This window comes from Pseudophryne corroboree, chromosome 6 (assembly GCF_028390025.1).
Source record: "Pseudophryne corroboree isolate aPseCor3 chromosome 6, aPseCor3.hap2, whole genome shotgun sequence".
Taxonomy (NCBI): domain Eukaryota; kingdom Metazoa; phylum Chordata; class Amphibia; order Anura; family Myobatrachidae; genus Pseudophryne; species Pseudophryne corroboree.
In genome coordinates this window covers 405,479,257-405,506,790 of record NC_086449.1, presented here as the reverse complement: position 1 = coordinate 405,506,790, position 27,534 = coordinate 405,479,257, and the positions used below count along the sequence as shown (strand labels likewise).

The window sequence follows — 27,534 nt, the reverse complement described above, 5'->3', positions numbered from 1 at the left end:
GGGGAGCTGTCTTCCAGCTGCACTGTGAAGAAAAAAATAAGATTTTACTCACCGGTAAATCTATTTCTCGTAGTCCGTAGTGGATGCTGGGAACTCCGTAAGGACCATGGGGAATAGCGGCTCCGCAGGAGACTGGGCACAACTAAAAGAAAGCTTTTAGACTACCTGGTGTGCACTGGCTCCTCCCACTATGACCCTCCTCCAAGCCTCAGTTAGGATACTGTGCCCGGAAGAGCTGACACAATAAGGAAGGATTTTGAATCCCGGGTAAGACTCATACCAGCCACACCAATCACACCGTATAACTCGTGATACTATACCCAGTTAACAGTATGAAATATAACTGAGCCTCTCAACAGATGGCTCAACAATAACCCTTAGTTAGGCAATAACTACATACAAGTATTGCAGACAATCCGCACTTGGGATGGGCGCCCAGCATCCACTACGGACTACGAGAAATAGATTTACCGGTGAGTAAAATCTTATTTTCTCTGACGTCCTAGTGGATGCTGGGAACTCCGTAAGGACCATTGGCATTATACCAAAGCTCCCAAACGGGCGGGAGAGTGCGGATGACTCTGCAGCACCGAATGAGAGAACTCAAGGTCCTCCTCAGCCAGGGTATCAAATTTGTAGAATTTTGCAAACGTGTTTGCCCCTGACCAAGTTGCAGGTCGGCAAAGTTATAAAGCCGAGACCCCTCGGGCAGCCGCCCAAGATGAGCCCACTTTCCTCGTGGAATGGGCTTTTACTGATTTAGGATGCGGCAATCCAGCCGCAGAATGCTCCAGCTGAATTGTGCTACAAATTCAGCGAGCAATAGTCTGCTTAGAAGCAGGAGCACCTATTTTGTTGGGTGCCTACAGGATAAAAAGCGAGTCAGTTTTCCTGACTCCAGCTGTCCTGGAAATATAAATTTTTAAGGCCCTGACTACGTCCAGTAACGTGGAATCTTCCAAGTCCCTAGTAGCCGCAGGCACTACAATAGGTTGGTTTAAGTGAAAAGCTGATACCACCTTAGGGAGAAACTGGGGACGAGTCCTCAATTCTGCCCTATCCATATGGAAAATCAGATAAGGGCTTTTACATGACAAAGCCGCCAATTCTGACACACGCCTAGCCGAAGCCAAGGCCAATAACATGACCACTTTCCACGTGAGATATTTCAAAATCACAGTTTTAAGTGGCTCAAACCAATGTGATTTTAGGAAACTCAACACCACGTTGAGATCCCAAGGTGCCACAGGAGGCACAAAAGGGGGCTGAATATGAAGCACTCCCTTTACAAATGTCTGAACTCCAGGCAGTGAAGCCAGTTCTTTCTGGAAGAAAATCGACAGAGCCGAAATCTGGACCTTAATGGAACCCAAGTTTAGGCCCATAGTCACTCCTGACTGTAGGAAGTGCAGAAAACGACCCAGCTGAAATTCCTCTGTTGGGGCCTTCCTGGCCTCACCCCACGCAACATATTTTCGCCAAATACGGTGATAATGGTTTGCGGTTACTTCTTTCCTGGCTTTTATCAGCGTAGGAATGACTTCCTCCGGAATGCCTTTTTCCTTTAGGATCCGGAATTCAACCGCCATGCCGTCAAACGCAGCCGCGGTAAGTCTTGGAACAGATAGGGCCCCTGCTGTAGCAGATCCTGTCTGAGCGGTAGAGGCCATGGATCCTCTGATATCATTTCTTGAAGTTCTGGGTACCAAGCTCTTCTTGGCCCATCCGGAACCACGAGTATCGTTCTTACTCCTCGTTTTCTTATTATTCTCAGTACCTTTGGTATGAGAGGCAGAGGAGGGAATACATAAACCGACTGGTACACCCACGGTGTCACTAGAGCGTCCACAGCTAATGCCTGAGGGTCCCTTGACCTGGCGCAATATCTAGTTTTTTGTTTAGGCGGGACGCCATCATGTCCACCTGTGGCCTTTCCCAACGGTTTACCAACAGTTGGAAGACTTCTGGATGAAGTCCCCACTCTCCCGGGTGTAGGTCGTGTCTGCTGAGGAAGTCTCCTTCCCAGTTGTCCACTACCGAAATGAACACTGCTGACAGTGCTAAGACGTGATTCTCCACCCATCGGAGAATCCTTGTGGCTTCTGCCATCACCATCCTGCTTCTTGTGCCGCCCTGTCGGTTTACAAGGGCGACTGCCGTGATGTTGTCTGATTGGATCAGTACCGGCTGGTTTTGAAGCAGAGGCCTTGCCAGACTTAGGGCATTGTAAATGGCCCTCAGTTCCAGAATATTTATGTGTAGGGACGACTCCTGATTTGACCAAAGTCCTTGGAAATTTCTTCCCTGTGTGACTGCCCCCCAGCCTCGAAGGCTGGCATCCGTGGTTACCAGGACCCAGTCCTGTATGCCGAATCTGCGGCCCACTTGAAGATGAGCACTCTGCAGCCACCACAGTAGAGATACCCTGGTCCTTGGAGACAGGGTTATCAGCCGATGCATCTGAAGATGCGATCCCGACCACTTGTCCAAGAGGTCCCACTGAAAGGTTCTTGCATGGAACCTGCCGAATGGAATTTTGCTTCGTAAGAAGCTACCATTTTTCCCAGGACTCGTGTGCAGTGATGCACCGATACCTGTTTTGGTTTCAGGAGGTCTCTGACTAGAGATGACAGCTCCTTGGCTTTCTCCTGCGGGAGAAACACTTTTTTCTGTTCTGTGTCCAGAACCATCCCCAGGAACAGTAGGCGTGTGGTAGGAACCAGCTGTGACTTTGGAATGTATAGAATCCATCCGTGCTGTTGTAGCACTTCCCGAGATAGTGCTACTCCGACCAACAACTGCTCCTTGGACCTTGCCTTTATAAGGAGATCGTCCAAGTACGGGATAATTAAAACTCCCTTTTTTCGAAAGGAGTATCATCATTTCTGCCATTACCTTGGTAAAGACCCTCGGTGCCGTGGACAGTCCAAACGGCAGTGTTTGGAATTGGTAATGGCAATCCTGTACCCCAAATCTGAGGTACTCCTGGTGAGGATGGTAAATGGGGACATGTAGGTAAGCATCCTTGATGTCCAGGGATACCATGTAATCCCCCTCCTCCCGGCTTGCAATAACCGCCCTGAGCGATTCCATCTTGAACTTGAATTTTTTATGTATGTGTTCAAGGATTTAAAATTTAAAATGGGTCTCACCGAACCGTCCGGTTTCGGTACCACAAACAGTGTGGAATAGTAACCCCGTCCTTGTTGAAGTAGGGGCACCTTGACTATCACCTGCTGGGAATACAGCTTGTGAATTGCCTCTAGCACAGCCTCCCTGCCTGAGGGAGTTGTCGGCAAGGCAGATTTGAGGAAACGGCGGGGGGGAGACGCCTCGAATTCCAGCTTGTACCCCTGAGATACTATTTGAAGGATCCAGGGATCCACCTGTGAGCGATGCCACTGATCGCTGAAATTTTTGAGGCGGCCCCCCACCGTACCTGGCTACGCCTGTGGAGCCCCCGCGTCATGCGGTGGACTCGGAGGAAGCGGGGGAAGAATTTTGATTCTGGGAACTGGCTGACTGGTGCAGCTTTTTCCCTCTTCCCTCGTCTCTGTGCAGAAAGGAAGCGCCTTTGACCCGCTTGCTTTTCTGAAGCCGAAAGGACTGTACCTGATAATACAGTGCTTTCTTAGGCTGTGAGGAAACCTGAGGTAAAAAATTTTCTTCCCAGCTGTTGCTGTGGATACGAGGCCTCACCCTTATAAGGCTCTATGTGCCTTTTAAAGTCAGCATCACCTGTCCAGTGTCGGGTCTCTAATACCCTCCTGACAGAATGGACATTGCATTAATTCTGGATTCCAGCCGGCAAAATATCCCTCTGTGCATCCCTCATATATAAGACGACGTCTTATGTTCGCAAAATAGTATCCCTGTTTGACAGGGTTACAGACCACGCTGCAGCAGCACTATCTTCAGGTCTCAGTCTAGTACCTGAGTGTGTAAATACAGACTTCAGGATAGCCTCCTGCTTTTTATCAGCAGGTACCTTCAAAGTGGCCGTATCCTAAGACGGCAGTGCCACCTTTTTTGACAAACGTGTGAGCGCCTTATCCACCCTAGGGGATATCTCCCAGCGTAACTTATCCTCTGGCGGGAAAGGGTACGCCATCAGTAACTTTTTAGAAATTACCAGTTTCTTATCGGGGGAACCCACGCTTTTTCACACTTCATTCACTCATTTGATGGGGGAACAAAACACGGCCTGCTTTTTCTCCCCAAACAAAAAACCCTTTTTAGTGGTACTTGGGTTAATGTCAGAAATGTGTAACACATTTTTTATTGCCGGGATCATGTAACGGATGTTCCTAGTGGATTGTGTATATGTCTCAACCTCGTCGACACTGGAGTCAGACTCCGTGTCGACATCTGTGTCTGCCATCTGAGGGAGCGGGCGTTTTTGAGCCCCTGATGGCCTTTGAGACGCCTGGGCAGGCGCGGGCTGAGAAGCCGGCTGTCCCATAGCTGTTACGTCATCCAGCCTTTTATGTAAGGAGTTAACACGGTCGGTTTATACCTTCCACCTATCCATCCACTCTGGTGTCGGCCCCACAGGGGGCGACATCACATTTATCGGCATCTGCTCCGCCATCACATAAGCCTCCTCATCAAACGTGTCGACACAGCCGTACCGACACACCGCACACACACAGGGAATGCTCTGACTGAGGACAGGACCCCACACAGCCCTTTGGGGAGACAGAGAGAGAGTATGCCAGCACACACCAGAGCGCTATATAATTTAGGGATTAACACTATATTGAGTGCATTTTTTCCAATAGCTGCTTGTATATACAATATTGCACCTAAATTTAGTGCCCCCCCTCTCTTTTTAACCCTTTGAGCCTGCAAACTACAGGGGAGAGCCTGGGGAGCTGTCTTCCAGCTATACTGTGAAGAGAAAATGGCGCCAGTGTGCTGAGAGAGATAGCTCCGCCCCTTTTTCGCGGACTTTTCTCCCGCTTTTTTATGGATTCTGGCAGGGGTATGTATCACATATATAGCCTCTGGGGCTATATATTGTGATATATTTGCCAGCCAAGGTGTTTTTATTGCTGCTCAGGGCGCCCCCCCCCAGCGCCCTGCACCCTCAGTGACCGGAGTGTGAAGTGTGCATGAGGAGCAATGGCGCACAGCTGCAGTGCTGTGCGCTACCTTGGTGAAGACTGATGTCTTCTGCCGCCGATTTTCCGCACCTCTTCTTGCTTCTGGCTCTGTAAGGGGGACGGCGGCGCGGCTCCGGGAACGAACACCAAGGCCAGTTCCATGCGGTCGATCCCTCTGGAGCTAATGGTGTCCAGTAGCCTAAGAAGCCCAAGCTAGCTGCAAGCAGGTAGGTTCGCTTCTTCTCCCCTTAGTCCCTCGATGCAGTGAGCCTGTTGCCAGCAGGTCTCACTGTAAAATAAAAAACCTAAAATAAACTTTCTTTCTAGGAGCTCAGGAGAGCCCCTAGTGTGCATCCAGCTCGGCCGGGCACAGAAATCTAACTGAGGCTTGGAGGAGGGTCATAGTGGGAGGAGCCAGTGCACACCAGGTAGTCTAAAAGCTTTCTTTTAGTTGTGCCCAGTCTCCTGCGGAGCCGCTATTCCCCATGGTCCTTACGGAGTTCCCAGCATCCACTAGGACGTCAGAGAAATGGCGCCAGTGTGCTGAGGGAGATAGCCCCACCCCTTTTTCGGCAGACTTTTCTCCCGCTTTTTTTATGGATTCTGGCAGGGGTAATTTATCACATATATAGCCCTGGGACTATATATTGTGATGATTTGCCAGCCAAGGTGTCTTATATTGCCCTCAGGGCGCCCCCCCCCAGCGCCCTGCACCCATCAGTGACCGGAGTGTGAGGTGTGCATGAGGAGCAATGGCGCACAGCTGCAGTGCTGTGCGCTACCTTGTTGAAGACAGAAGTCTTCTGCCGCCGATTTTCCGGAACACTTCTTGCTTCTGGCTCTGTAAGGGGGCCGGCGGCGCGGCTCCGGGACCGAACACCAAGGTCGGGTTCTGCGGTCGATCCCTCTGGAGCTAATGGTGTCCAGTAGCCTAAGAAGCCCAAACTACCACCAGTTAGGTAGGTTCGCTTCTTCTCCCCTTAGTCCCTCGCTGCAGTGAGTCTGTTGCCAGCAGATCTCACTGTAAAATAAAAAACCTAAAATATACTTTCTTTCTAGGAGCTCAGGAGAGCCCCTAGTGTGCATCCAGCTCAGCCGGGCACAAGATTCTAAAGAGAAATAAATAATGGAAAATATCTTTGGCGCTACCACCTTTATGTTAATTGTTAATAAAAAAGTCCATAAGAATGTCCCATATGCTTTCTCTGTAACTGGATTCTGATCTTGCTGTCTTCCAAATTTCTTCAGATCTCGGGATTCCTCATAGATAAGTATACATATAAACAGAGGAAAGGAGAATATATAGTGTAGTATTTTCTTTGTAAAATAGGTTCAAATTTATTTTTAATAACACAAGTGATAAGACATTTAAAAATAATTTTTTTCTTCCATCCAATAAAAATTCTTTGTTTCTATATATGATTGGAACCGTACCGTGTCAAGCTCCCAGCATGGAGCAATGGAAAGAGCATAAAATTGGAGTCTCCGGAATTCCTCCTTACTCCCTCCAGGCAAAACACTGGCAGCTGGACCAGGCAGGATCCCTTTAAAATTTGGATGCAGGTAGATGGATTCAATAGCCGCCAACGCGTTTCGAGTTCTAATAAACTCTTCCTCAAGGCAGAATGATCCCTACCTGCATGCATCCCTTTTTTATATTAAAAATAACCCGGAAGTGAAACACCATTTCCTGTTTTACAAATCAAAATCTTTCCATAAAAACAATTATACAAATCCATATAGCAATTTCTTATGTCTGAACAGATATTATATCCTATAGTGTTTTTACATATTCATAAACAATTTATACCTTAATGTAAAGTTCTTCCTGTGGGTCGTTTCTAGTGCACACCAATTGTGCATTTAAAACATTTTCAAAACAAGGATTTCTAATCATCACATAAACCTTTCTAAAATCAGTGTGGGATGTGGATATTATGGGTCATAAGATACAAATAAATAAATAGATATCTCTGGTTGGGTTATTTTAATACGAGTTAGAACGCTATGCGTTCCACTGCGGACTTTTCCGGAAGTCCTGTGCGTTCCACCGGCCTTTGGGTGACGCACTTCCGGTTTGTTTGTTGATCGGAACGCTATGCGTTCCACTACTGTTCTTCCGGAAGTCTTATGCGTTCCACCGTATTTAGCGGTGACGCACTTCCGGATATCTGTAAATCGGAACGCTATGCGTTCCACTCCTGCTTGTCTGGGGATCTCGTGCGTTCCATCATACTCAGCGGTGACGCACTTCCGCCCAAAGCCCTGCCAGTTCACACTTCCCACATTTATAGTATCCAGACACTTATACATGATTTCATTGAACTAAAAAATATTTAAATGAGTGCCTTCCATCAATATAAATGCAATTCTTAATCATACATAACAACAACCCAAATAATATACCACATTGCTGCAAAAATAATATTAAACCAAATAAAATTCATTCTTTAAAACACCTTAATAATTATTTATTTTTATTCTTTGCTTTTATTGGGGAACTTTTATGTATATATAGATTATTAGAGAAACCATTTTATTTCAAATTCTTTATTTAGTCCCTCAGGGGAAATGGTTTTTAAATTGTGAATCCACTTCATCTCCGCCCTGGCCAACATACCCTCTGAATCCCTATCTTTCCAATTTATTTTCACATGCTGGATCCCTAAAAAGCGTTTTACTGCATTTATCTTGCATTTATGTTTCAATTTAAAATGATTTGACAAATTATGGGTTTCTAGTCCCTTCCTAATATTTCTAACGTGTTCTCCCATGCGAGTTTTTAATGCTCTTGATGTGCGGCCTATATAAAATAAACCGCAATCACATTCAATCAAATAAATAACATTACTGGTGTGGCATGTTATAAAATTCCGAATTTTATATTCTTTGTGTCCTACATGGAAATTCGTGGTTTTTTGATTGTTCCCAGGGACTAATTTGCACATAGCGCAAGTTCCGCATCTATAGAAGCCTACTGATCTTATGGGATTTACTTGATGTTGGGGCAATGCACTTCTTACTAAATTGGATTTTAAATTATCTGATCGTCGATAGATAAATTTTGGAGCATCCGGAATAATCTCCCTCAATACTGGGTCTTTTCTAAGGATACACCAATGTTTCCGGATGATTGATTCTACTTTATTATAATTGGCTCCAAAGGTGGTGATGAAAGCCAAATTATATCTATCTTTTTCTTGATAGTTTGGTTTCCTTTTTTGTAGTAAGTCCCTTCTGTTCATTGCTTCCACTTCATCCTTTGCTTTTCTTAGATGTTCTTCTGTATAGCCCTGTGACCGAAAGTTGTCCATCATGGCCTCACTTTGTTGAATGTATTCTTCTGGGTTATTGCAGTTTCTTTTTATGCGTATTAATTGACTTTTTGGTATACCTTTTATCCAGTTTGGATGATGTTGACTTTCCTTGTTTATGTACTGTTGGCAATCAGTAGGTTTCGTATACCCTTTGGTGTTCAGTCGGTTATTTTCCTTATAGATGGTAATATCCAGAAAATGTATATTTGTCTTGCTGATATCAAAGGTCAAATGAATGCCTACATCAGTCATATTAAAGTCATGACATAATGTCAATAGATCATCTTCTGATCCTTCCCATAGCAGTATTATATCATCGATGAATCTCTGCCAGAGGACCAAGTTCGACGCCACAGCCACATTACCCCATACATGGGTATTTTCCCAATACGCCATGAAGAGGTTAGCGTAGCTGGGCGCGAACTTAGTCCCCATGGCAGTCCCCATCAGTTGTATATAATATTCTCCTTCAAAGAAAAAATAGTTATTTTTGAGTATGAATCTGATGCCTTCGATGATGAAATTTTTTACTTTTGATGAGATGGTGGATTGGTTCAAAAACCAATTGACTGCCTCTATGCCTTTTTCATGTTCAATGACAGTATATAATAACATCATTATTTACTGTCATTGAACATGAAAAAGGCATAGAGGCAGTCAATTGGTTTTTGAACCAATCCACCATCTCATCAAAAGTGAAAAATTTCATCATCGAAGGCATCAGATTCATACTCAAAAATAACTATTTTTTCTTTGAAGGAGAATATTATATACAACTGATGGGGACTGCCATGGGGACTAAGTTCGCGCCCAGCTACGCTAACCTCTTCATGGCGTATTGGGAAAATACCCATGTATGGGGTAATGTGGCTGTGGCGTCGAACTTGGTCCTCTGGCAGAGATTCATCGATGATATAATACTGCTATGGGAAGGATCAGAAGATGATCTATTGACATTATGTCATGACTTTAATATGACTGATGTAGGCATTCATTTGACCTTTGATATCAGCAAGACAAATATACATTTTCTGGATATTACCATCTATAAGGAAAATAACCGACTGAACACCAAAGGGTATACGAAACCTACTGATTGCCAACAGTACATAAACAAGGAAAGTCAACATCATCCAAACTGGATAAAAGGTATACCAAAAAGTCAATTAATACGCATAAAAAGAAACTGCAATAACCCAGAAGAATACATTCAACAAAGTGAGGCCATGATGGACAACTTTCGGTCACAGGGCTATACAGAAGAACATCTAAGAAAAGCAAAGGATGAAGTGGAAGCAATGAACAGAAGGGACTTACTACAAAAAAGGAAACCAAACTATCAAGAAAAAGATAGATATAATTTGGCTTTCATCACCACCTTTGGAGCCAATTATAAAAAAGTAGAATCAATCATCCGGAAACATTGGTGTATCCTTAGAAAAGACCCAGTATTGAGGGAGATTATTCCGGATGCTCCAAAATTTATCTATCGACGATCAGATAATTTAAAATCCAATTTAGTAAGAAGTGCATTGCCCCAACATCAAGTAAATCCCATAAGATCAGAAGGCTTCTATAAGATGCGGAACTTGCGCTATGTGCAAATTAGTCCCTGGGAACAATCAAAAAAACCACGAATTTCCATGTAGGACACAAAGAATATAAAATTCGGAATTTTATAACATGCCACACCAGTAATGTTATTTATTTGATTGAATGTGATTGCGGTTTATTTTATATAGGCCGCACATCAAGAGCATTAAAAACTCGCATGGGAGAACACGTTAGAAATATTAGGAAGGGACTAGAAACCCATAATTTGTCAAATCATTTTAAATTGAAACATAAATGCAAGATAAATGCAGTAAAACGCTTTTTAGGGATCCAGCATGTGAAAATAAATTGGAAAGATAGGGATTCAGAGGGTATGTTGGCCAGGGCGGAGATGAAGTGGATTCACAATTTAAAAACCATTTCCCCTGAGGGACTAAATAAAGAATTTGAAATAAAATGGTTTCTCTAATAATCTATATATACATAAAAGTTCCCCAATAAAAGCAAAGAATAAAAATAAATAATTATTAAGGTGTTTTAAAGAATGAATTTTATTTGGTTTAATATTATTTTTGCAGCAATGTGGTATATTATTTGGGTTGTTGTTATGTATGATTAAGAATTGCATTTATATTGATGGAAGGCACTCATTTAAATATTTTTATATTTTTTAGTTCAATGAAATCATGTATAAGTGTCTGGATACTATAAATGTGGGAAGTGTGAACTGGCAGGGCTTTGGGCGGAAGTGCGTCACCGCTGAGTATGATGGAACGCACGAGATCCCCAGACAAGCAGGAGTGGAACGCATAGCGTTCCGATTTACAGATATCCGGAAGTGCGTCACCGCTAAATACGGTGGAACGCATAAGACTTCCGGAAGAACAGTAGTGGAACGCATAGCGTTCCGATCAACAAACAAACCGGAAGTGCGTCACCCAAAGGCCGGTGGAACGCACAGGACTTCCGGAAAAGTCCGCAGTGGAACGCATAGCGTTCTAACTCGTATTAAAATAACCCAACCAGAGATATCTATTTATTTATTTGTATCTTATGACCCATAATATCCACATCCCACACTGATTTTAGAAAGGTTTATGTGATGATTAGAAATCCTTGTTTTGAAAATGTTTTAAATGCACAATGGGTGTGCACTAGAAACGACCCACAGGAAGAACTTTACATTAAGGTATAAATTGTTTATGAATATGTAAAAACACTATAGGATATAATATCTGTTCAGACATAAGAAATTGCTATATGGATTTGTATAATTGTTTTTATGGAAAGATTTTGATTTGTAAAACAGGAAATGGTGTTTCACTTCAGGGTTATTTTTAATATAAAAAAGGGATGCATGCAGGTAGGGATCATTCTGCCTTGAGGAAGAGTTTATTAGAACTCGAAACGCGTTGGCGGCTATTGAATCCATCTACCTGCATCCAAATTTTAAAGGGATCCTGCCTGGTCCAGCTGCCGGTGTTTTGCCTGGAGGGAGTAAGGAGGAATTCCGGAGACTCCAATTTTATGCTCTTTCCATTGCTCCATGCTGGGAGCTTGACACGGTACGGTTCCAATCATATATAGAAACAAAGAATTTTTATTGGATGGGAGAAAAAAATTCTTTTTAAATGTCTTATCACTTGTGTTATTAAAAATAAATTTGAACCTATTTTACAAAGAAAATACTACACTATATATTCTCCTTTCCTCTGTTTATATGTATACTTATCTATGAGGAATCCCGAGATCTGAAGAAATTTGGAAGACAGCAAGATCAGAATCCAGTTACAGAGAAAGCATATGGGACATTCTTATGGACTTTTTTATTAACAATTAACATAAAGGTGGTAGCGCCAAAGATATTTTCCATTATTTATTTCTCTTTAGCTTTTTGGTGATTGGGAATCACTAGAATATATCTAGGCTGCTTTTCTCCATCAAGCGCTATTTTTTATTCCTTGTTGCTTTTTGGGCACAAGATTCTAACTGAGGTCTGGAGGAGGGTCATAGTGGGAGGAGCCAGTGCACACCAGGTAGTCCTATAGCTTTCTTTAGTTGTGCCCAGTCTCCTGCGGAGCCGCTATTCCCCATGGTCCTTACGGAGTCCCAGCATCCACTTAGGACGTCAGAGAAACATAGTGAGAGGGTAACATGAACAATACGCGCAGTCACACAGTGACATGCAACCCGATAAGTGAAGGCATATCATCGTCAAAGTCCTGCAACACAGAGGCTAGCAATCTCTTTTTTGAAGCCTGTTGAGGGGGGCTAAAGGACGGGGCTTGGGAAGGGATTACAGCCCTGGAAAGCCCCTCCACTGACTTTGCCAATAAGACTGCCCATGCAGGTTCTGGCGCCGGTACCGGGACAAGCCGTCGGAACCGGGCCGCCTCCCTATCTTCCCGAGAGGCTTTAAGTTCCCCAGTCAGCAGGGACATCACCTCTGAGTTGTGTCGTCCATGTCAGGGCGCTCTGGGGTTCTGAGGAGGGCTGAGCCGATGGCTGTGACTCCTCACCTAAAACCTGTCCCTGCTTTTGTGTTGCCTTGGAGCCTTTGCTGGCCATGGCAGCACCTAAACTTGAGACCCTTCCCCCACAGGTAAAACAGCAATAGGCAGAATGGGAGGGAGGAGGGGGAAGCAGGGAAAAAACGCAGCCACAGCAGCCCGATCTGTCCTGCACGATATTCTGTGCAGTGACAGGCTGAAACAAGTCAAATATTGTGCCTGCAGTGCCCCCCTTCCCCACTGTAACTTCTCTCTGTGCTCGGCGTGGCCTCCGTCCCGCGCTGCTGCTGAAGGGAAATGGTCCCCCGCGCGCGCTACTTCCGGGCGCGCAGAGCGGGACTAAGCCCTGCCCCCCTCCTCGACGGCGCCAAATTCAAAGATGCTAGGCGCCCTTATGCCGGATCCCCGTAGCGGCGGGCGGGGATCCGAGCAGGGAGGGGGGCGGCGGGCGGGAGCGCTGCACTGTCTCTCTCTTTTTTTTATTTGAATAAATAAATAATAAAAATCCGACGGGGGGGGGGGGGGGGGTTTCTGTCACTGTCCCCCTGTCAGTCATCCTTAGGTGGGACTCGTACCCGGATCTCTATGCTTAGTGGCACTGGTTGTTAGTTTGCTGAGCCACAGAGGATCTACATTTAAGTTAATAAAATTAATTCTATTCAAACCCCCCTGCCACCCCGTCATCCCAACACTCTGGGGGGAAGAGGGGGGAATGCACACACTCACCTTCTCAGTGGTGGAGGGTGGCCCCGACACGCGCCGCGGTGTCCGGCCGCTGATACTCACCGCTGCCGTGCTGCCAAAAGCTTCTGCTGGATGGAGTGGCCCCGACACGCGCCGCACGCAGCGGTGTCCGGCCAGCTCAGGAGAGCTCAGTGTCTCCCTCAGCCGGGGCCCATCCCAAGCCGCACGCAGCTGCGATGGGACCCCGCCGGCAGCTCCAGCGATGCAGACTGGCAGTGGCAGAGCTGCCAGTCTGTGTGTGTGTGAAAGAAAAATAAAATAATAAAGAAAAAAGAAAAAAATTCTTCAGCTAAACCCAAGTGAACCAGCTCCCTTGGGCACTAAACTAAGACTGGCTTGGAGGGGAGATAGTAGGGGAGGAGCTAGCCACAGTGTTAGAGTTTTAATGTGCCAGCTCCCAATTACTGCCTACTATTTCCCCATTGTAACTACGCTCCAGTGGCCCCTAGTGGATGAAGGAGAAACAGCGCTGGGTGGGCGTCCAGTGGCCCCTGTGGAATCGGAGGAAGGGATTTATTGGCAAGTACCAAAATCCTGATTTCTCATTCATCCACTAGGGGCCACTGGAGTGCAGATACAATGGGGACGTCCCAGAGCTCCCAAGACGGGAGGGAGAGCGCTAAGAGTCCTGCAAAACCGCACGTCCAAACTGTGAAACAGAGGCCGCAAAAGTGTCAAATCTGTAAAACGTGACAAACGTATGATAGCCCGACCAAGCGGCATCGCGACAAAGTAGACACGGAAACCCTGCGGGCGGCGGCCCCCGAAGGTCCCCGAGAGCGCGTAGAGTACGCCGAAATGGAAGACGGAGGCTCTCGAGCAAATGGCAAATAAGCTTGTCTGATGGTCAAACGTATCCAACGTGCCAACATCTGCTGGGGCCCCGGCCTTACAGGACGGGAGCATCATACAGAACAAGGAAGCAATCAGACTGTCAAATAGCCGAAGTCCTCCGCACAGAGAATCGGAGCGCCCTGACAACTTCTAAAGGACACGAATCCGGTGAATCCGCCGAGAGGGCTGAAAACACAAGTGGCAGATTTATGTGAAAAGCGGACATCACACCTGGAAGAAACGACAGCTGAGTATGAAGCTCAGCCTATAGTCATGGAATATCCGGCAAGAAGGCTGACCAGAGGGACAAAGAGAGAGAAAGAGAGACCCAAGCTTCGACACCTATCTGGCCCAAGCCAGATCCAAAAGAAGGACCACCTTCCAGGTGAGATAATACATCCCCACCGACTCCGGAAAAACAAATAACCGAGACTGCAGAAAAGTGAGAACCAGTATGAGGTCCCCTGGTGCCGCTGGAGGGCGAAAGGGAGGCTGCAGTTAGAGTACTCCCTGCAAGAAAGTCCGAACTTCCAGCCGCCAGGCTAATTTCCTTTGGAAAAAAACCGAAAGAGCAGAGAACTGAAACTCAGGTAAACATAGTTGAAGTGCAGCCTAGAAAACCACCCTGAGAAACCAAAGGCGGCGGCTAAATGAAAAAACCCTCGTCATTCACACCAGGCCACAGCAAGTTTCCAAAAGTGGTAATAGTGAGGAGAGGTAACTGACTTCCGAAATCAGAGCCTAGTAGGTATAACCGAACGAGGGAAATCCGCCCGTCTGAGGTCTTGTGAACAGCCATGCCGTTAAACGGGACCTGTGTAAGACTGAACAGAGAAAAGGACCCTGTTGAAGTAGATAGTCCAGCAGAGGTAGGAGCCAAGGCTCCTCTACTGACAACAGGAGCAGTGAGGATTTCCAAGTCCTGCGCGTCCAAACTGGAGTCACCTGGGGGGCTAGCGTGCATTCTCCCTTTATGCGTTGCAAAAATTGAGGTAGCAACAGGAAAGATAGACTAACCAGAAGTTCCAAGGAGCCGTGAGGGCATCCTCGGCTACTGCCCCCAGGGCTCTCGTCCGAGAGTAGTAAAGGGGCAGTTGAAGAGTCAATCGGTACGCCCTGAGGTCGATCCGAGGTCTCTACCAACAGTGGACCAGCCGACGAAACTCCGGGGAATATCCACTCACCTGGGTGTCCTACATGGCGTGGAATGAAGATTGTTGTCCTCTGCTCAGAAGAGGATGTAGGTGACCCGCCTTGGCTTAAGAGAGAGAGACCTGGTCCTGAGGAAGGAAAACGCCTCTGACGGACAGTGTTGAGAACCATCCCTAAAAACAGAAAACTGTACGAGGGGCATAAATGAGACCCATGTCGAATCAGAAGATCCTGGATCATCCGGATAATCAGAAGCAACCGATTTGCAGAGTGGTCCTCCAGCAGTAGATTGTCAAGCTAGGGAACAAACGTCACTCCTTGCCTTTGAAGTAGGGCCATCCTGTGACCCTCACGAACACTGTGGGAGCGGAAGAGAGACCGAACGGAAAGGTCTGAAAGTGGAAATAAGTATCCTGTACCGCGAATCGGAGAAAACCCAGAAGAAGAAACCCAATGGGAACCAGTAAACAGGCCTCCCTGATGACTAAGGATGCCTAAACCCTCTTTGCTCCAAACTAGCAATCACAGACTGAAGGAGTATAAGTTCAGAATAGGCCTGGCTGAGCCATATGGCTTCTGTACTGGGGAAAAAACAAAACAAAAAACAAGGGCCTGACAAACTGCCCCGTTTCCAATGATGTGTGGAAACAGGGATCAACACCCCTGCGGATAGAAGCATCTGGTACGCCGCCTGCAGTACGACTCTTGTCGTCGGAAGCTGGCAAACCCATGGTGAGGAAACACTGAGGCGGTTGGATTCCCAAATAGAGTATGTAACCGCCCGTGATGAGAAACCTAACTCAAGCATACCCAGGCCGCCCAGAAAAACCACAGACATGCGCCCACCCTGGGATCTCCCAGGTGGGAGGGAGGCCCGACCGGCAGTGGGTGTGTTGGAGGACCTACAATCAGACTGGTCCGAGGTAGTTGAACCTCGGCCTCTTACTTCGAGATTCCCTGATGGAGAGGTCTCATATCGTTTCCAGCCGTCTGCGGGGAAAGAATAGGAAAACAAACATTGTCTGATACCTGTAATCGTGCATCCGGATGTCCCCAGGACCAGAGCACATCCAGCTTATCCGAAACTGGAGAAGTCGCCGAACCCCGAGGAACGTGAAGTGTCTAGTTCCGACTCCTTTACCTGCAGCACCAGACGAACTGCTGACAAAAACGCCTCGATACCCTGAGACACTGGTTCAGACTCCACCGAAAATCAATGTCATCAGTATTCTAGACCTCTATCGCCTCCTCCAAGAAATGTCTCTCCTCCGCAGAGGCGTGTAACCTTGAGGTTAGCAACCTCCTTTTAGAAACCTGGAAAGGAGAAATGACGGACGGGGTCTCTGGTTAACAGCGACATTACCTGCATAAGCTGAGCTGTTCAAACAGGAGTGTGCTGTAGCTGCGTGGAGGGCTGAGCAGATGGCTCCAACGCACAATCCTCACATAACAGGGAATTCTCTGTGTTACATTTAGGTAAACGAAAATAGAAAAGGAGGTTTAAAAAAAATGTAGTCCCATGTAATGTCTGCACTATAACGTGCAGTGACAGACACGTTTTCCTTCTCTGTCTTCAGATGTCCCCGCTATTAGCGTACTGAGCTAACGCAGCTATCCGTCTGATGCCACACACATTCCGCAAATTACAAACAGCATTAGTACCAAGTGAAACGAAGGAATATTATAGGGAAGGCAACACCCGCCCTGTATGTAGTGTTAAATTAGTAAGAACAGGTGCAATACATGTTTCTCGGAAGCTCTGCTGGTTGTGGATAATTGCAGCCCATAGTGGGGTGGACCTCTGGATTTGCAGACAGTATGCCTAACCACTAGACTACTGGCTCAGTCACTGTTATGTGGGACGAATACCCAGGTCTGTACCTAGAAGTCCCTGGTATTATAATAAACTGCGGTGAAAGTTTTTTGTTCCACTTTATATGATTCAGTGATCCTAACTGGGCAATGTGTTGAATTAACAGCCTTAGCCCCTTGGACAATGGGGCACAGACCTAATATTCGAAGTAGGGTCTAAGCCCCCCCCCCCCCCCCCCCCCCCGCTATGGCGCCTATACTTAAACCCAACGGCGCTAGCGCTATAACAGCCTGCCAAGGGGGTCCTTGTAATTATTGAAAACGCTACCCACCACTGAGAGCTGACCCCAACTGCCCACGCAAGCAGCGGAGTCCGGGCCGAGGCTTCTGCATCAGGAAATGTGCACCAGCGCGCGCATAGCTGCCGGGAGTCCATGTCGGGTGAAGTCCCCCCCCCCCCCCCCCCCCCGGTATGGCGCCCAATTTATATCTTAAAAGCCCTGCATCCCCCGCCGCCAATGCGAGCCACGGCCGGGGAGCGGAGGGAGCTGAGCCCGCTGTGTAGAGCGGCTTAAGCTCCGCCCCCATAGCGAGGGGCACCCTGCAGGCAATGCGACCCACGGCCGGGGAGCGGAGGGAGCTGAGCTCGCTGTGCAGAGTGGGCTTAAGCTCCACCCCACCGTATTGGTCTGTAAAACACACTACAGCTGTGAGTTCCAGACCAGGGCAACATTTGCAGAAACAAGTTATCAGGATATTATCACTGACTGTGTAGAGCGGGATTAAGCTCCGCCCCCCCCAGTATTGGCGCCGTTATTAGCGGTGTCTCAGAGCTGGGAGCGGGCGGGAGTCTGTACTCACTGCTGCTGCTGCCTGCAGGATCCTGATGGAGTGGCCCCAACACGCGCCGCATGCAGCGGTGTCCGGCCACTGATACTTACCACTGCGTGCTGCCAGAATCTTCTGCCGACGGAGTGGCCCCGATACGCGCCGCACGCAGCGGTGTCCGGCCAGCTCCGGAGAGCTAGCGTCTCCTTCAGCAGGGTCCCATCCCGAGCCGCACGCAGCTGCGATGGGACCCCGCTGGCAGCTTCCCACGGTGCAGACTGGCAGTGGCAGAGCTGCCAGTCTGTGCGTTTAAGAAAGAAAAAAAATAAAATATATTTTTTATAAAAATTCTTCAGAAGTCCCAAGAGTGAAACAGCTCCCTTGGGCACAAAACAAAGACTGGCTTGGAGGGATGACATAGTAGGGGAGGAGCTAGTCACATGGTTATAAATTTAAAGTGCCAGCTCCCAGTTACTGCCTACTATTTCCCCATTGTATCTGCACTCCAGTGGCCCCTAGTGGATGAAGGAGAAATATATGATTACTTTAACTAATGGTTCATTTCAGTTTAATGCTCCTGAATTTTAACGTTTTCCTTCAAAATACAACTCTGTTAATCTGTGATTGAAATGTAGATCTTTATCTACAGGTCTCATCCAAACGGTCTAGTCTTTAGCAGTCCCAACAAAAAAAAAAGGAATGATAAGCATGAGCTATGCATAAACAAGGCCAGAACCTCTGTGCCGGCAACTGTATCTACTCCTATTTACCAATGCCATAAACTATGAATGCAACTGCAGAGACTCCCTTCCTGCTCTCAGCAACTACTCCAACACTCACTCCCATGCCAGCAAAACCCTAAACATACAATATATAGAAATGAAAACAACTTGGCCATTACAAAAGCCTTCATGACCAAACCAAACAGATAAGCTTTCTAAGTATTTTAATGCATGTCTCATTGGGCACCATGTTATATGAAACTACTGCACTATTATGCTTGTCCATACATTTATTAGAGTTTTTACAGTTCTTTTCTGCTTGGTTCAAACTCAAAGGCTGCAGAAAAGGCCAACATGTACTCACCCACCTTGGCTCTCCTGAATCCATTTTATACATTACACCTAGATACCTTCACAACCTCCACGTGATTCAACCAGAAACATTCAGCATATACAGGAGTATAGGTTTCTTCACCGCAACAAGGGTGTGTAGAAATACGTGATCAGGAGAAAGCTTCAGTATGCCATTGTCCTTAATAAACGGACATCCCCACTCATCTACACTGATAGCTGTCAACTTCATGACTAACAATGAACTAGTCCAGTTTAAGTGGTATTCAAATACTACGTAAACCCCTTTCATATTGCCAAAACAACCCAGGTTATTGCCAGGTCAACCCGGGTCAAGGTGCAGTGTGAAAGCGCCAAAGTGAAACAACCCAGCATTTCAATCCCGGGATTGTGCTGTGTGAAAGGGTCTAACCCGAGTTATTCAACCCAGTACTTAAAGGCGCTGATTGGATGTTCCTGTGTCTCCTATTCAAAAAACTCATCTTTGTGAGCCATGAAAAGTCAAACTAAAATGACATCCATAGTTTTTTAATGAGTGACCCGAGTTCAGTATTAAAGTGGGCCAACCCGGGAATAACCTGGGTCGAAAGTGCAGTGGTAAAGTGTCTGACCCGCGTTCAATATCCCAGGTCGGACCTACATTTATGGATATTTAAATCTTACTCAGCAATGCGCTCCTTATACTTTTCCATTTCAAGGATAACAAAAGAATGTACGGTCTTAACCAAGATATAGCATACAGTAAGCCACTTCAATTCAAACTATGGTATTATAATGCAACTATCAAGCACTTCAAACATTAGCAGAGTAAGTTACCTTCGGGTGGTGAGGAATTTCTGTCCACTCTCTGAGCCACCTGATCAATATTAGAGGAGCTGAACCGCTTTCTTTTGATGCTGTTAGGGTCTGCTTTTGTCAGCATTTGTCCTTTGGTTTGCAATTTCTCAATAGCAGCACGCTGCAAAAAAAAAAAAAAAAAAAAAAAGGTTTTGTAGTCATGTGGTAAGACCCATGATGGTTTACGCTGGTTCTCAATGTCTTAAATTCCATTAGATACAGCATAAGGGAAAGACATTAGAAACCATGTAAATACATTACAAAAAAAAACAAAAAAACCCCCCACAGAATCCCATGACAGTAAATCCCAAATTCTAACTCTAGATAGAACACATTAAGAACTGTGGCTCAGCAGAGGACTGTAGGACTTTCGTAAACTGAAACTCCTATTTGCTCATGTATAATCCTACGTAACACATTAAATCCTACAACACTACAAAGCTGTAGCGACATGACTCACCCAAAATGTTGCCCTTCAAAATGTGCCCTCCGTAGTGATTAGCACCCTGTCCAAAAAGAAACTCCAAAAACCTAGAGTAAACCCCACTGTATCGAATGAACATTTTCCAGCTTCCAATTATGCCTACATCAGCTTGTATGCGACCACCATCTAAGCGCCAACCACTTATCTGTTTTCCTGAGGCTAAGCCCAGCGCCTCCAAAAACACACTAGGTCTACTACCAAGTGCAGCACTGGTCAAAAGGTAAGCTGCCAGTGCTGACTTCACTGCCACCCACCAGATGGTGTTGCAGCAGTGTTACTCCAAACACCCAGAAGCAAGCGGTTCCAGGTGAAGAAGCCAGGTGGAGGTGAGTTACCCTCCAACGATGCGGTGGGAGTAGTCCATAAGAGGCTGTTACTCACTGTGAGAGGAAATCTCTACACCATGAGTGGTGAAGTAAGCAAAAGCTAATGGTTAGTTTTCTAAAACAGATTAAAAAGGTAATATTGAAAAAAGTCAATAAACTCTGTAAGTAATACAGAGTGCAACTCTTATGCAGAATTTCTTGGCCCAATGTCATAAGACTCCATTTACTACCACCAAAAATGAGGTGTTGTAGTAACAAATGAAAATAATCTGCCTAAACACAAATAAAACCAGAGGCCCAGATCTCTTTCATAGCCTCCTACTACAAAACTTTTAGTGCTACCCTCATACCTCATTCTGTTCAACAGTATTTTCTAAAGTAACTTCTCAAAAGCAGCTACTGAGGTGTCTTTTTTTTTTTGTAAATTTGAAGCAGGTTAATAATCCAAGAGAGCTTCATTCACAGCAGACAAGCCCACGACAATAGGAGAGACTATGGCCTCACTATTTACTCTCAGAATACCCAATATTTAGAGCGCTCTCAAAAAATACATTTTCAGGATAACTTTCTACAGGGGACTTTAAGCTTTAATTTGATTCCATTGGCCAATTTTGGAGAATGATTTTCTCTGATACAGTACCATTGTGATTACTAATGATGCTCAAACAGTGCGGACCTCTTTCACACTTGATATCTGCACTCGTTATGGAGATCATGGCTGTAAGAAGTCTGTTATCTCTAATAGAAAAGGCCTTTTTGTGGGTTTAGAGGACTCTCCGTTTGACAACGATGTCCATTTCACCCTAGCGTTTCCCACAATCTATTTTTTAGTTTAAAGGCTTAGCAGCTAAATATATAAGCACCGAATGGCAATACATTATGAATTATGTGTGAATGGCATGGGTCATCCAGCAACCTGCTATGACCGACCTTTGCGATACACCTGCTGCTGTGTAGATAGACTTTAGTGTAGTCTCTATTTTTCTGTCCCCCCGTGTCATTTATGGTAAAGGAGCACGGGGCAGGCAGCACCGCCTTTTTTGACAGTTGAGACACTGATACGTCAACTCCCGGGGGTTCTTCCCATAATTTCCTAACTTCAGAAGCAAATGGGAAACTGCAAAAATCTTTTTGACACTTGGTATTTTTTGTCTGGATTTTACTTAACTTAAATAGGTCATCTAACTCTGCAGAATCAGGGAAAGTAACGTTAAGCTTGTTTTGTGTAAAGAAAAACGACTGCTGTGACGCAGCGTCCTCTAGACTGAGCTTTAACAGGTCCCGTATAGCCAGAATGAGGGGTTCAATACCCTGAGCAGAAGCGGAATCCCCACTAACAGGATCCACGTCCTCCCCATCCTCCTGTATATCCTCATCTGAATCAGAGAGTAAGGCAGGTAAACAACGCTTTTGTGATCCTGAGTTACAGAGGGGGGCTGTGTAACATCTGCCCTAGCAGCTAAGTCTACAACAGCCTGTTGTAGTAGACATATCAGACATCATATTCTTAAGGGCCCCTAGCCAGGAAAACTCTTGATCCTCTCCCCCAGCCCCCCTCACTGAGTTGTGAAGATTAGCTGCATTGTTACGGGCAGTACGGACGGTGTAATGGTTAGCATTACTGCCTCACAGCACTGAGGTCATGGGTTCGATTCCCACCATGGCCCTAACTGTGCAGCGTTTGTGTATTCTCCTCGTACTTGCGTGGGTTTCCTCCGGGTACTCCGGCTTCCTCCCACAAACCAAAAAATATATATACTGGTAGGTTAATTGGCTCCCAACAAAATTAACCCTAGCGTGAATGTGTCTGTGTACTTGTGATAGGAATATAGATTGTAAGCTCCACTGGGGCAGAGACTGATGTGAATGGGCAAATATTCTCAGCGTTGCAGAATATGTGTGCGCTATATAAATAACTGGTAATAAATAAATAACTGTTCACATGAAAGAATTAGATAAGGGAGAGAATCTGGTGTGGCATACACTGTATAGTTTGTGTTTACCCATGTTCACAGTAAATCGCAATGACATACACATACACACAGACAGTAAAACTTATCAAGCCTGCCCTTACTGTATATGAGTCGGAGACATACAGAGAGAGAAGACCAGCACACCCCAGCTACACAACCCCAGTTAGGCTGTCAGCTTACAATATCACAGTCAAACACTTATGATTTCTGTCCTGTATAGGACACAGATTGTGTACAATAGCGGCTCTTCCCCTTTGCTACATCCTGTACTATTTTTACAGCGTTTTCCGAGTGTCAGGAGCAGCTGTGGATGTCTGCTGCTGCTGCAGTAAGCAGACAAAGGCACCAAAATGCTGCTGGTCCCGCTCTGAGGTAGCTCCGTCTCCCCAATGGCACCGGAGCTAGAGTTTTTTATACTGGCAATGTCTACTGAAGTGCTTAAAAACATCGCACAAGTGCTAGTTTAAGTCACCGCTAGCCAGTTTACACAGCGGGCTCTAGCGGGCACCCCCCAAGGAGAGTCCCGTATGCCGCGCCCGTATTCAGCCGCACCATGATCCGGGGGACACCCCTAGCAGGGTCCCCGGTTTGTACTCACCACTGTCGTCACCTTCAGGCATCTGTTAGGGGTGTGCTGCGATTGCAACAGCTAAGGCGCAGTGCCCCACTGAGCAAACAACCTCTCAGGACAGTGGTCCTGCAGCGGGGAAGCGGCTGACACCTCGCAAGGCCAGTGACCGTCCCCTCCCTAACACCCACGGTACAGGTATGCTGTTGCCCAAACAGCATACTGAAAATAAAGAAATTTAAAATAAACTGAAGAAACCTCTGGAGCAGCAGAAATGTGCATCCACTCCTGAGGGCACTTTTTTCTAAACTGCCTGTGAGAGGGGGGGCATAGAGGGGAGGAGACAGCACACCCAGTGAAGAAATTTAAAGGTGCACCAGCTCCTTTGGACCCGTCTATACCCCATCGTAATAAGTCTACCCAATATCCCTTAGGGATGCTATAGAAAATCTGAGTAACAATTACTAAGTGATGTCAAGATGTTTGTGTGCATCATGGGGTTTACCTTTTTTGCTATAGCAGAAGCACTAAGCTTGTAGGTAGGAGGTGGTGACAAATCAAAGAAGAGAACATCATCTCCCTCAGAAAAACCACGAGCTAGCTTAGGAGTAGACATCTTCTGGACCAATGGGAACTCCGCAGCTTGCTTCGGGGACTGTAACGTGGTCTGTCCTACACCTGCTGCTATACTGGACTTCTCTGATTTGTCAGAGCTCTCAAGAAACCTAAAAATAAAGTAATAAACAGTTGGGATGAAATGTTGCAGTTGTGCTACATTAAAGCTACTAGGTCTTTCAATTATATACAACATCTGTCAATTAGCTATCAACAAATATGTAATGTCTAATGTCAGTGTCTGCCCTTGCTTAGATTAGCTAATATCAGAAAGGACAAAACGCAATGCAATCCTTTCCATGTCAAAAACTCAATGTTCACGCCAAGCACAAATAGTAGTAAACATTTGCATAGGATTATTATTAGTGGGACAAAGCAATAGGTTTTTAGCTAAACTTCCCCAAAAACAATGTTAAATATTGTATGTCCTAAAATTTCACAATGACCTCATAACACTTTTAATCACAACTTCACTATTATGTGGTGATGCCATTATAAACAAAAAACACATCACCTTTTCTGAATCTCCTCTGTTCTCTTCTTTCTTGCCTCCAGCATCTGTTGTTTCTGTTGTTTCAGAAGCTCTGAGGCAGGTAAAGACTGAAACGATGAACCGGCTTTTGCAGACGCTGGCATAAAAACCAAACGCAAAGCAGTTTAATATACAGAAAACTGGGCAACATAAAATAGGATTTTAATACCTACCGGTAAATCCTTTTCTCTTAGTCCGTAGAGGATGCTGGGGTCATCATAGAACCATGGGGTATAGACGGGATCCGCAGGAGACATGGGTACTTTAAGACTTTCAAAGGGTGTGAACTGGCTCCTCCCTCTATGCCCCTCCTCCAGACTCCAGTTATAGGAACTGTGCCAAGGGAGACGGACATTTCGAGGAAAGGATTTATTGTTAAATTAAGGTGAGATTCATACCAGCTCAAACCTCAAACATGCCGCACAACGTGGCATTCAATAGAACACAGGCCAACGGCATGAACACTTGCAGCAGCAGGCCGACTATAAACGTAACACAACATGTGTGTAACCACAACTAATAACTGCAGATATAGTACGCACTGGGACGGGCGCCCAGCATCCTCTACGGACTAAGAGAAAAGGATTTACCGGTAGGTATTAAAATCCTATTTTCTCATACATCCTAGAGGATGCTGGGGTCATCATAGAACCATGGGGTTATACCAAAGCTCTAGAACGGGCGGGAGAGTGCAGACGACTCTGCAGCACCGATTGACCAAACTTAAGGTCTTCATCGGCCAAGGTGTCAAACTTGTAGAATTTTGCAAATGTGTTTGACCCCGACCAAGTAGCTGCTCGGCAAAGTTGCAATGCCGAGACCCCCTGGGCAGCCACCCAGGATGAGGCCACCTTTCTAGTAGAATGGGCTTTCACCTATTCCGGTAACGGGAATCCAGCCGTGGAATGAGCGTGATGAATCGTGTTACAGATCCAGCGTGCAATGGTCTGCTTGGAAGCAGGACACCCCACCTTGTTGGGAGCATACAGGACAAACAGAGCCTCTGTTTTCCTAATCGGAGCCGTTCTGGCGACATAAATCTTCAAAGCTCTGACCACATCCAGAGATTTTGACTCAGCGAAGGCGTCAGTAGCCACAGGCACCACAATAGGTTGGTTCATGCGGGAAGAGTAACCACTTTCGGTAGAAATTGTTGACGTGTCCTCAATTCAGCTCCATCTTCATGGAAGATCAAATAAGGGCTCTTGTGAGACAAGGCCGCTAACTCAGACACCCGCCCTGCAGATGCCAAGGCCAACAGGATGACCACTTTTCAAGTGAGGAATTTCAACGCCACCTTCCGTAAAGGTTCAAACCAATGTGATTGAAGGAACTGCAACACCACATTAAGATCCCATGGTGCCACTTGAGGCACAAATGGAGGTTGGATGTGCAACACGCATTTCACAAAAGTCTGAACTTCTGGAAGGGAGGCCAATTGTTTCTGAAAAGAAAACCGATAAGGCCGAAATCTGTACCTTAATTGAGTCCAATTTTAGGCCCGCATCCACACCTGCTTGTAGAAAATGGAGAAAACGTCCTAGCCGAAACTCCTCCGTAGGAGCCCCCTTGGATTCACACCAAGAAACATATTTTCTCCAAATACGGTGGTAATGTTTAGATGTTACCCCTTTTCTAGCCTGAGTAAGTGTGGGAATGACTTCACTGGGAATACCCTTACGGGCCAGGATTTTGCGCTCAACTGCCATGCCGTCAAACGTAGCCGCGGTAAGTCCTGATACACGCACGGCCCGTTGTAACAGGTCCTCGCGCAGAGGAAGAGGCCAGGGATCTCCTATTAGTAATTCCTGTAGATCTGGATACCAAGCCCTCCTTGGCCAGTCTGAGACAATGAGGATCGCCCGGATCTTTGTTCTTCTTATGATCTTTAGAACCTTTGGAATGAGAGGAAGTTGAGGGAATACATACAACGACTGAAACACCCACGGTGTCACCAGCGCATCCACTGCAATTGCTTGAGGGTCCCTTGACCTGGAACAATCTCTCTCAAGCTTCCTGTTGAGACGAGATGCCATCATGTCTGCATGAGGAACTCCCCAACGACTTGTCACCTCTGCGAAGACTTCTTGGTGGAGGCCCCACTCTCCTGGATGGAAATCGTGTCTGCTGAGGAAGTCTGCTTCCCAGTAGTCCACTCCTGGAAGGAAGATTGCCGACAGAGCGCTTGTATGCTTTTCCGCCCAGCGAAAAATCCTTGTTGCTTCTGCCATTGCCGCTCTGCTTTTCGTTCCGCCCTGACTATTTATGTACGCTACTGCTGTTACATTGTCTGACTGGATCAGTACAGGCTGATCTCGAAGATGTGGTTCCGCTTGCAGAAGGCCGTTGTAAATGGCCCTTAACTCCAGAACATTTATGTGGAGACAAGTTTCCTGACTTAACCATTCTTCCGTGGAAGTTTTCTCCCATTGTGACTGCCCCCCAGCCTCGGAGGCTTGCATCCGTGGTCACCAGGATCCAGTCCTGTATCCCGAACCTGCGCCCCTCTAGGAGGTGAGAGCTGTGCAGCCACCACAGGAGTGATACCCTGGTCTTAGACAGGATTATTCTCCGGTGCATGTGTAGGTGTGACCCGGACCACTTGTCCAACAGGTCCCACTGGAACACTCTGGCATGGAATCTGCCAAACTGAATGGCCTCGTAGGCCGTAACCATCTTTCCCAGCAACCAAATGCATTGATGGATTGACACACTTGCTGGTTTCAGAATTTGTTTGACCAGACTCTGAAGTTCCAGAGCCTTGTCCACTGGAAGAAAGACTCTCTGTAGTTCTGTGTCCAATATCATTCCCAAAAAAGACAACCGCGTCGTCGGAATCAACTGTGATTTTGGCAAATTTAGGAACCAACCATGTTGCTGAAGAGCTGTCAGGGAGAGTGCAACGTTTTGCACCAACTGGTCCGTGGATCTCGCCTTTATCAGGAGATCGTCCAAGTATGGGATAATCGTGACTCCATGCTTGCGACGGAGAACCATCATCTCCGCCATCACCGGAACCGTGGACAGACCAAACGGCGTTTGAAATTGGTAATGACAATCCTGAATTGCAAATCTCAGGTAAGCCTGATGCGGAGGATAAATGGGAACATGTAAGTAGGCATCTTTTATGTCCACCAACACCATAAAATCCCTTTCCTCCAGACTGGAGATCACTGCTCAGAGAGAGTACATCTCAAATTTGAATTTCTTTAGGTAGAAATTGAGGGATTTCAGGTTTAGGATTGGTCTGACCGAGCCATCCAGCTTCGG

General features: G+C 46.2%; 1 protein-coding gene across 1 annotated transcript in view; it reads right to left on the bottom strand.

Moving 5' to 3' along the window:
- The window catches only part of MCM10 (minichromosome maintenance 10 replication initiation factor), a 206,705-nt gene that overhangs the window by 37,490 nt on the left and 141,681 nt on the right, over window positions 1-27,534 (bottom strand). The window contains exons 13-15 of the mRNA XM_063926891.1: window positions 24,247-24,361; window positions 23,623-23,842; window positions 19,746-19,887 (exon numbers count right to left, since the gene is read on the bottom strand). Of these exons, the coding sequence (XP_063782961.1) occupies window positions 19,746-19,887; window positions 23,623-23,842; window positions 24,247-24,361 (477 nt within the window). The remainder of the gene's footprint in view (window positions 1-19,745; window positions 19,888-23,622; window positions 23,843-24,246; window positions 24,362-27,534) is intronic.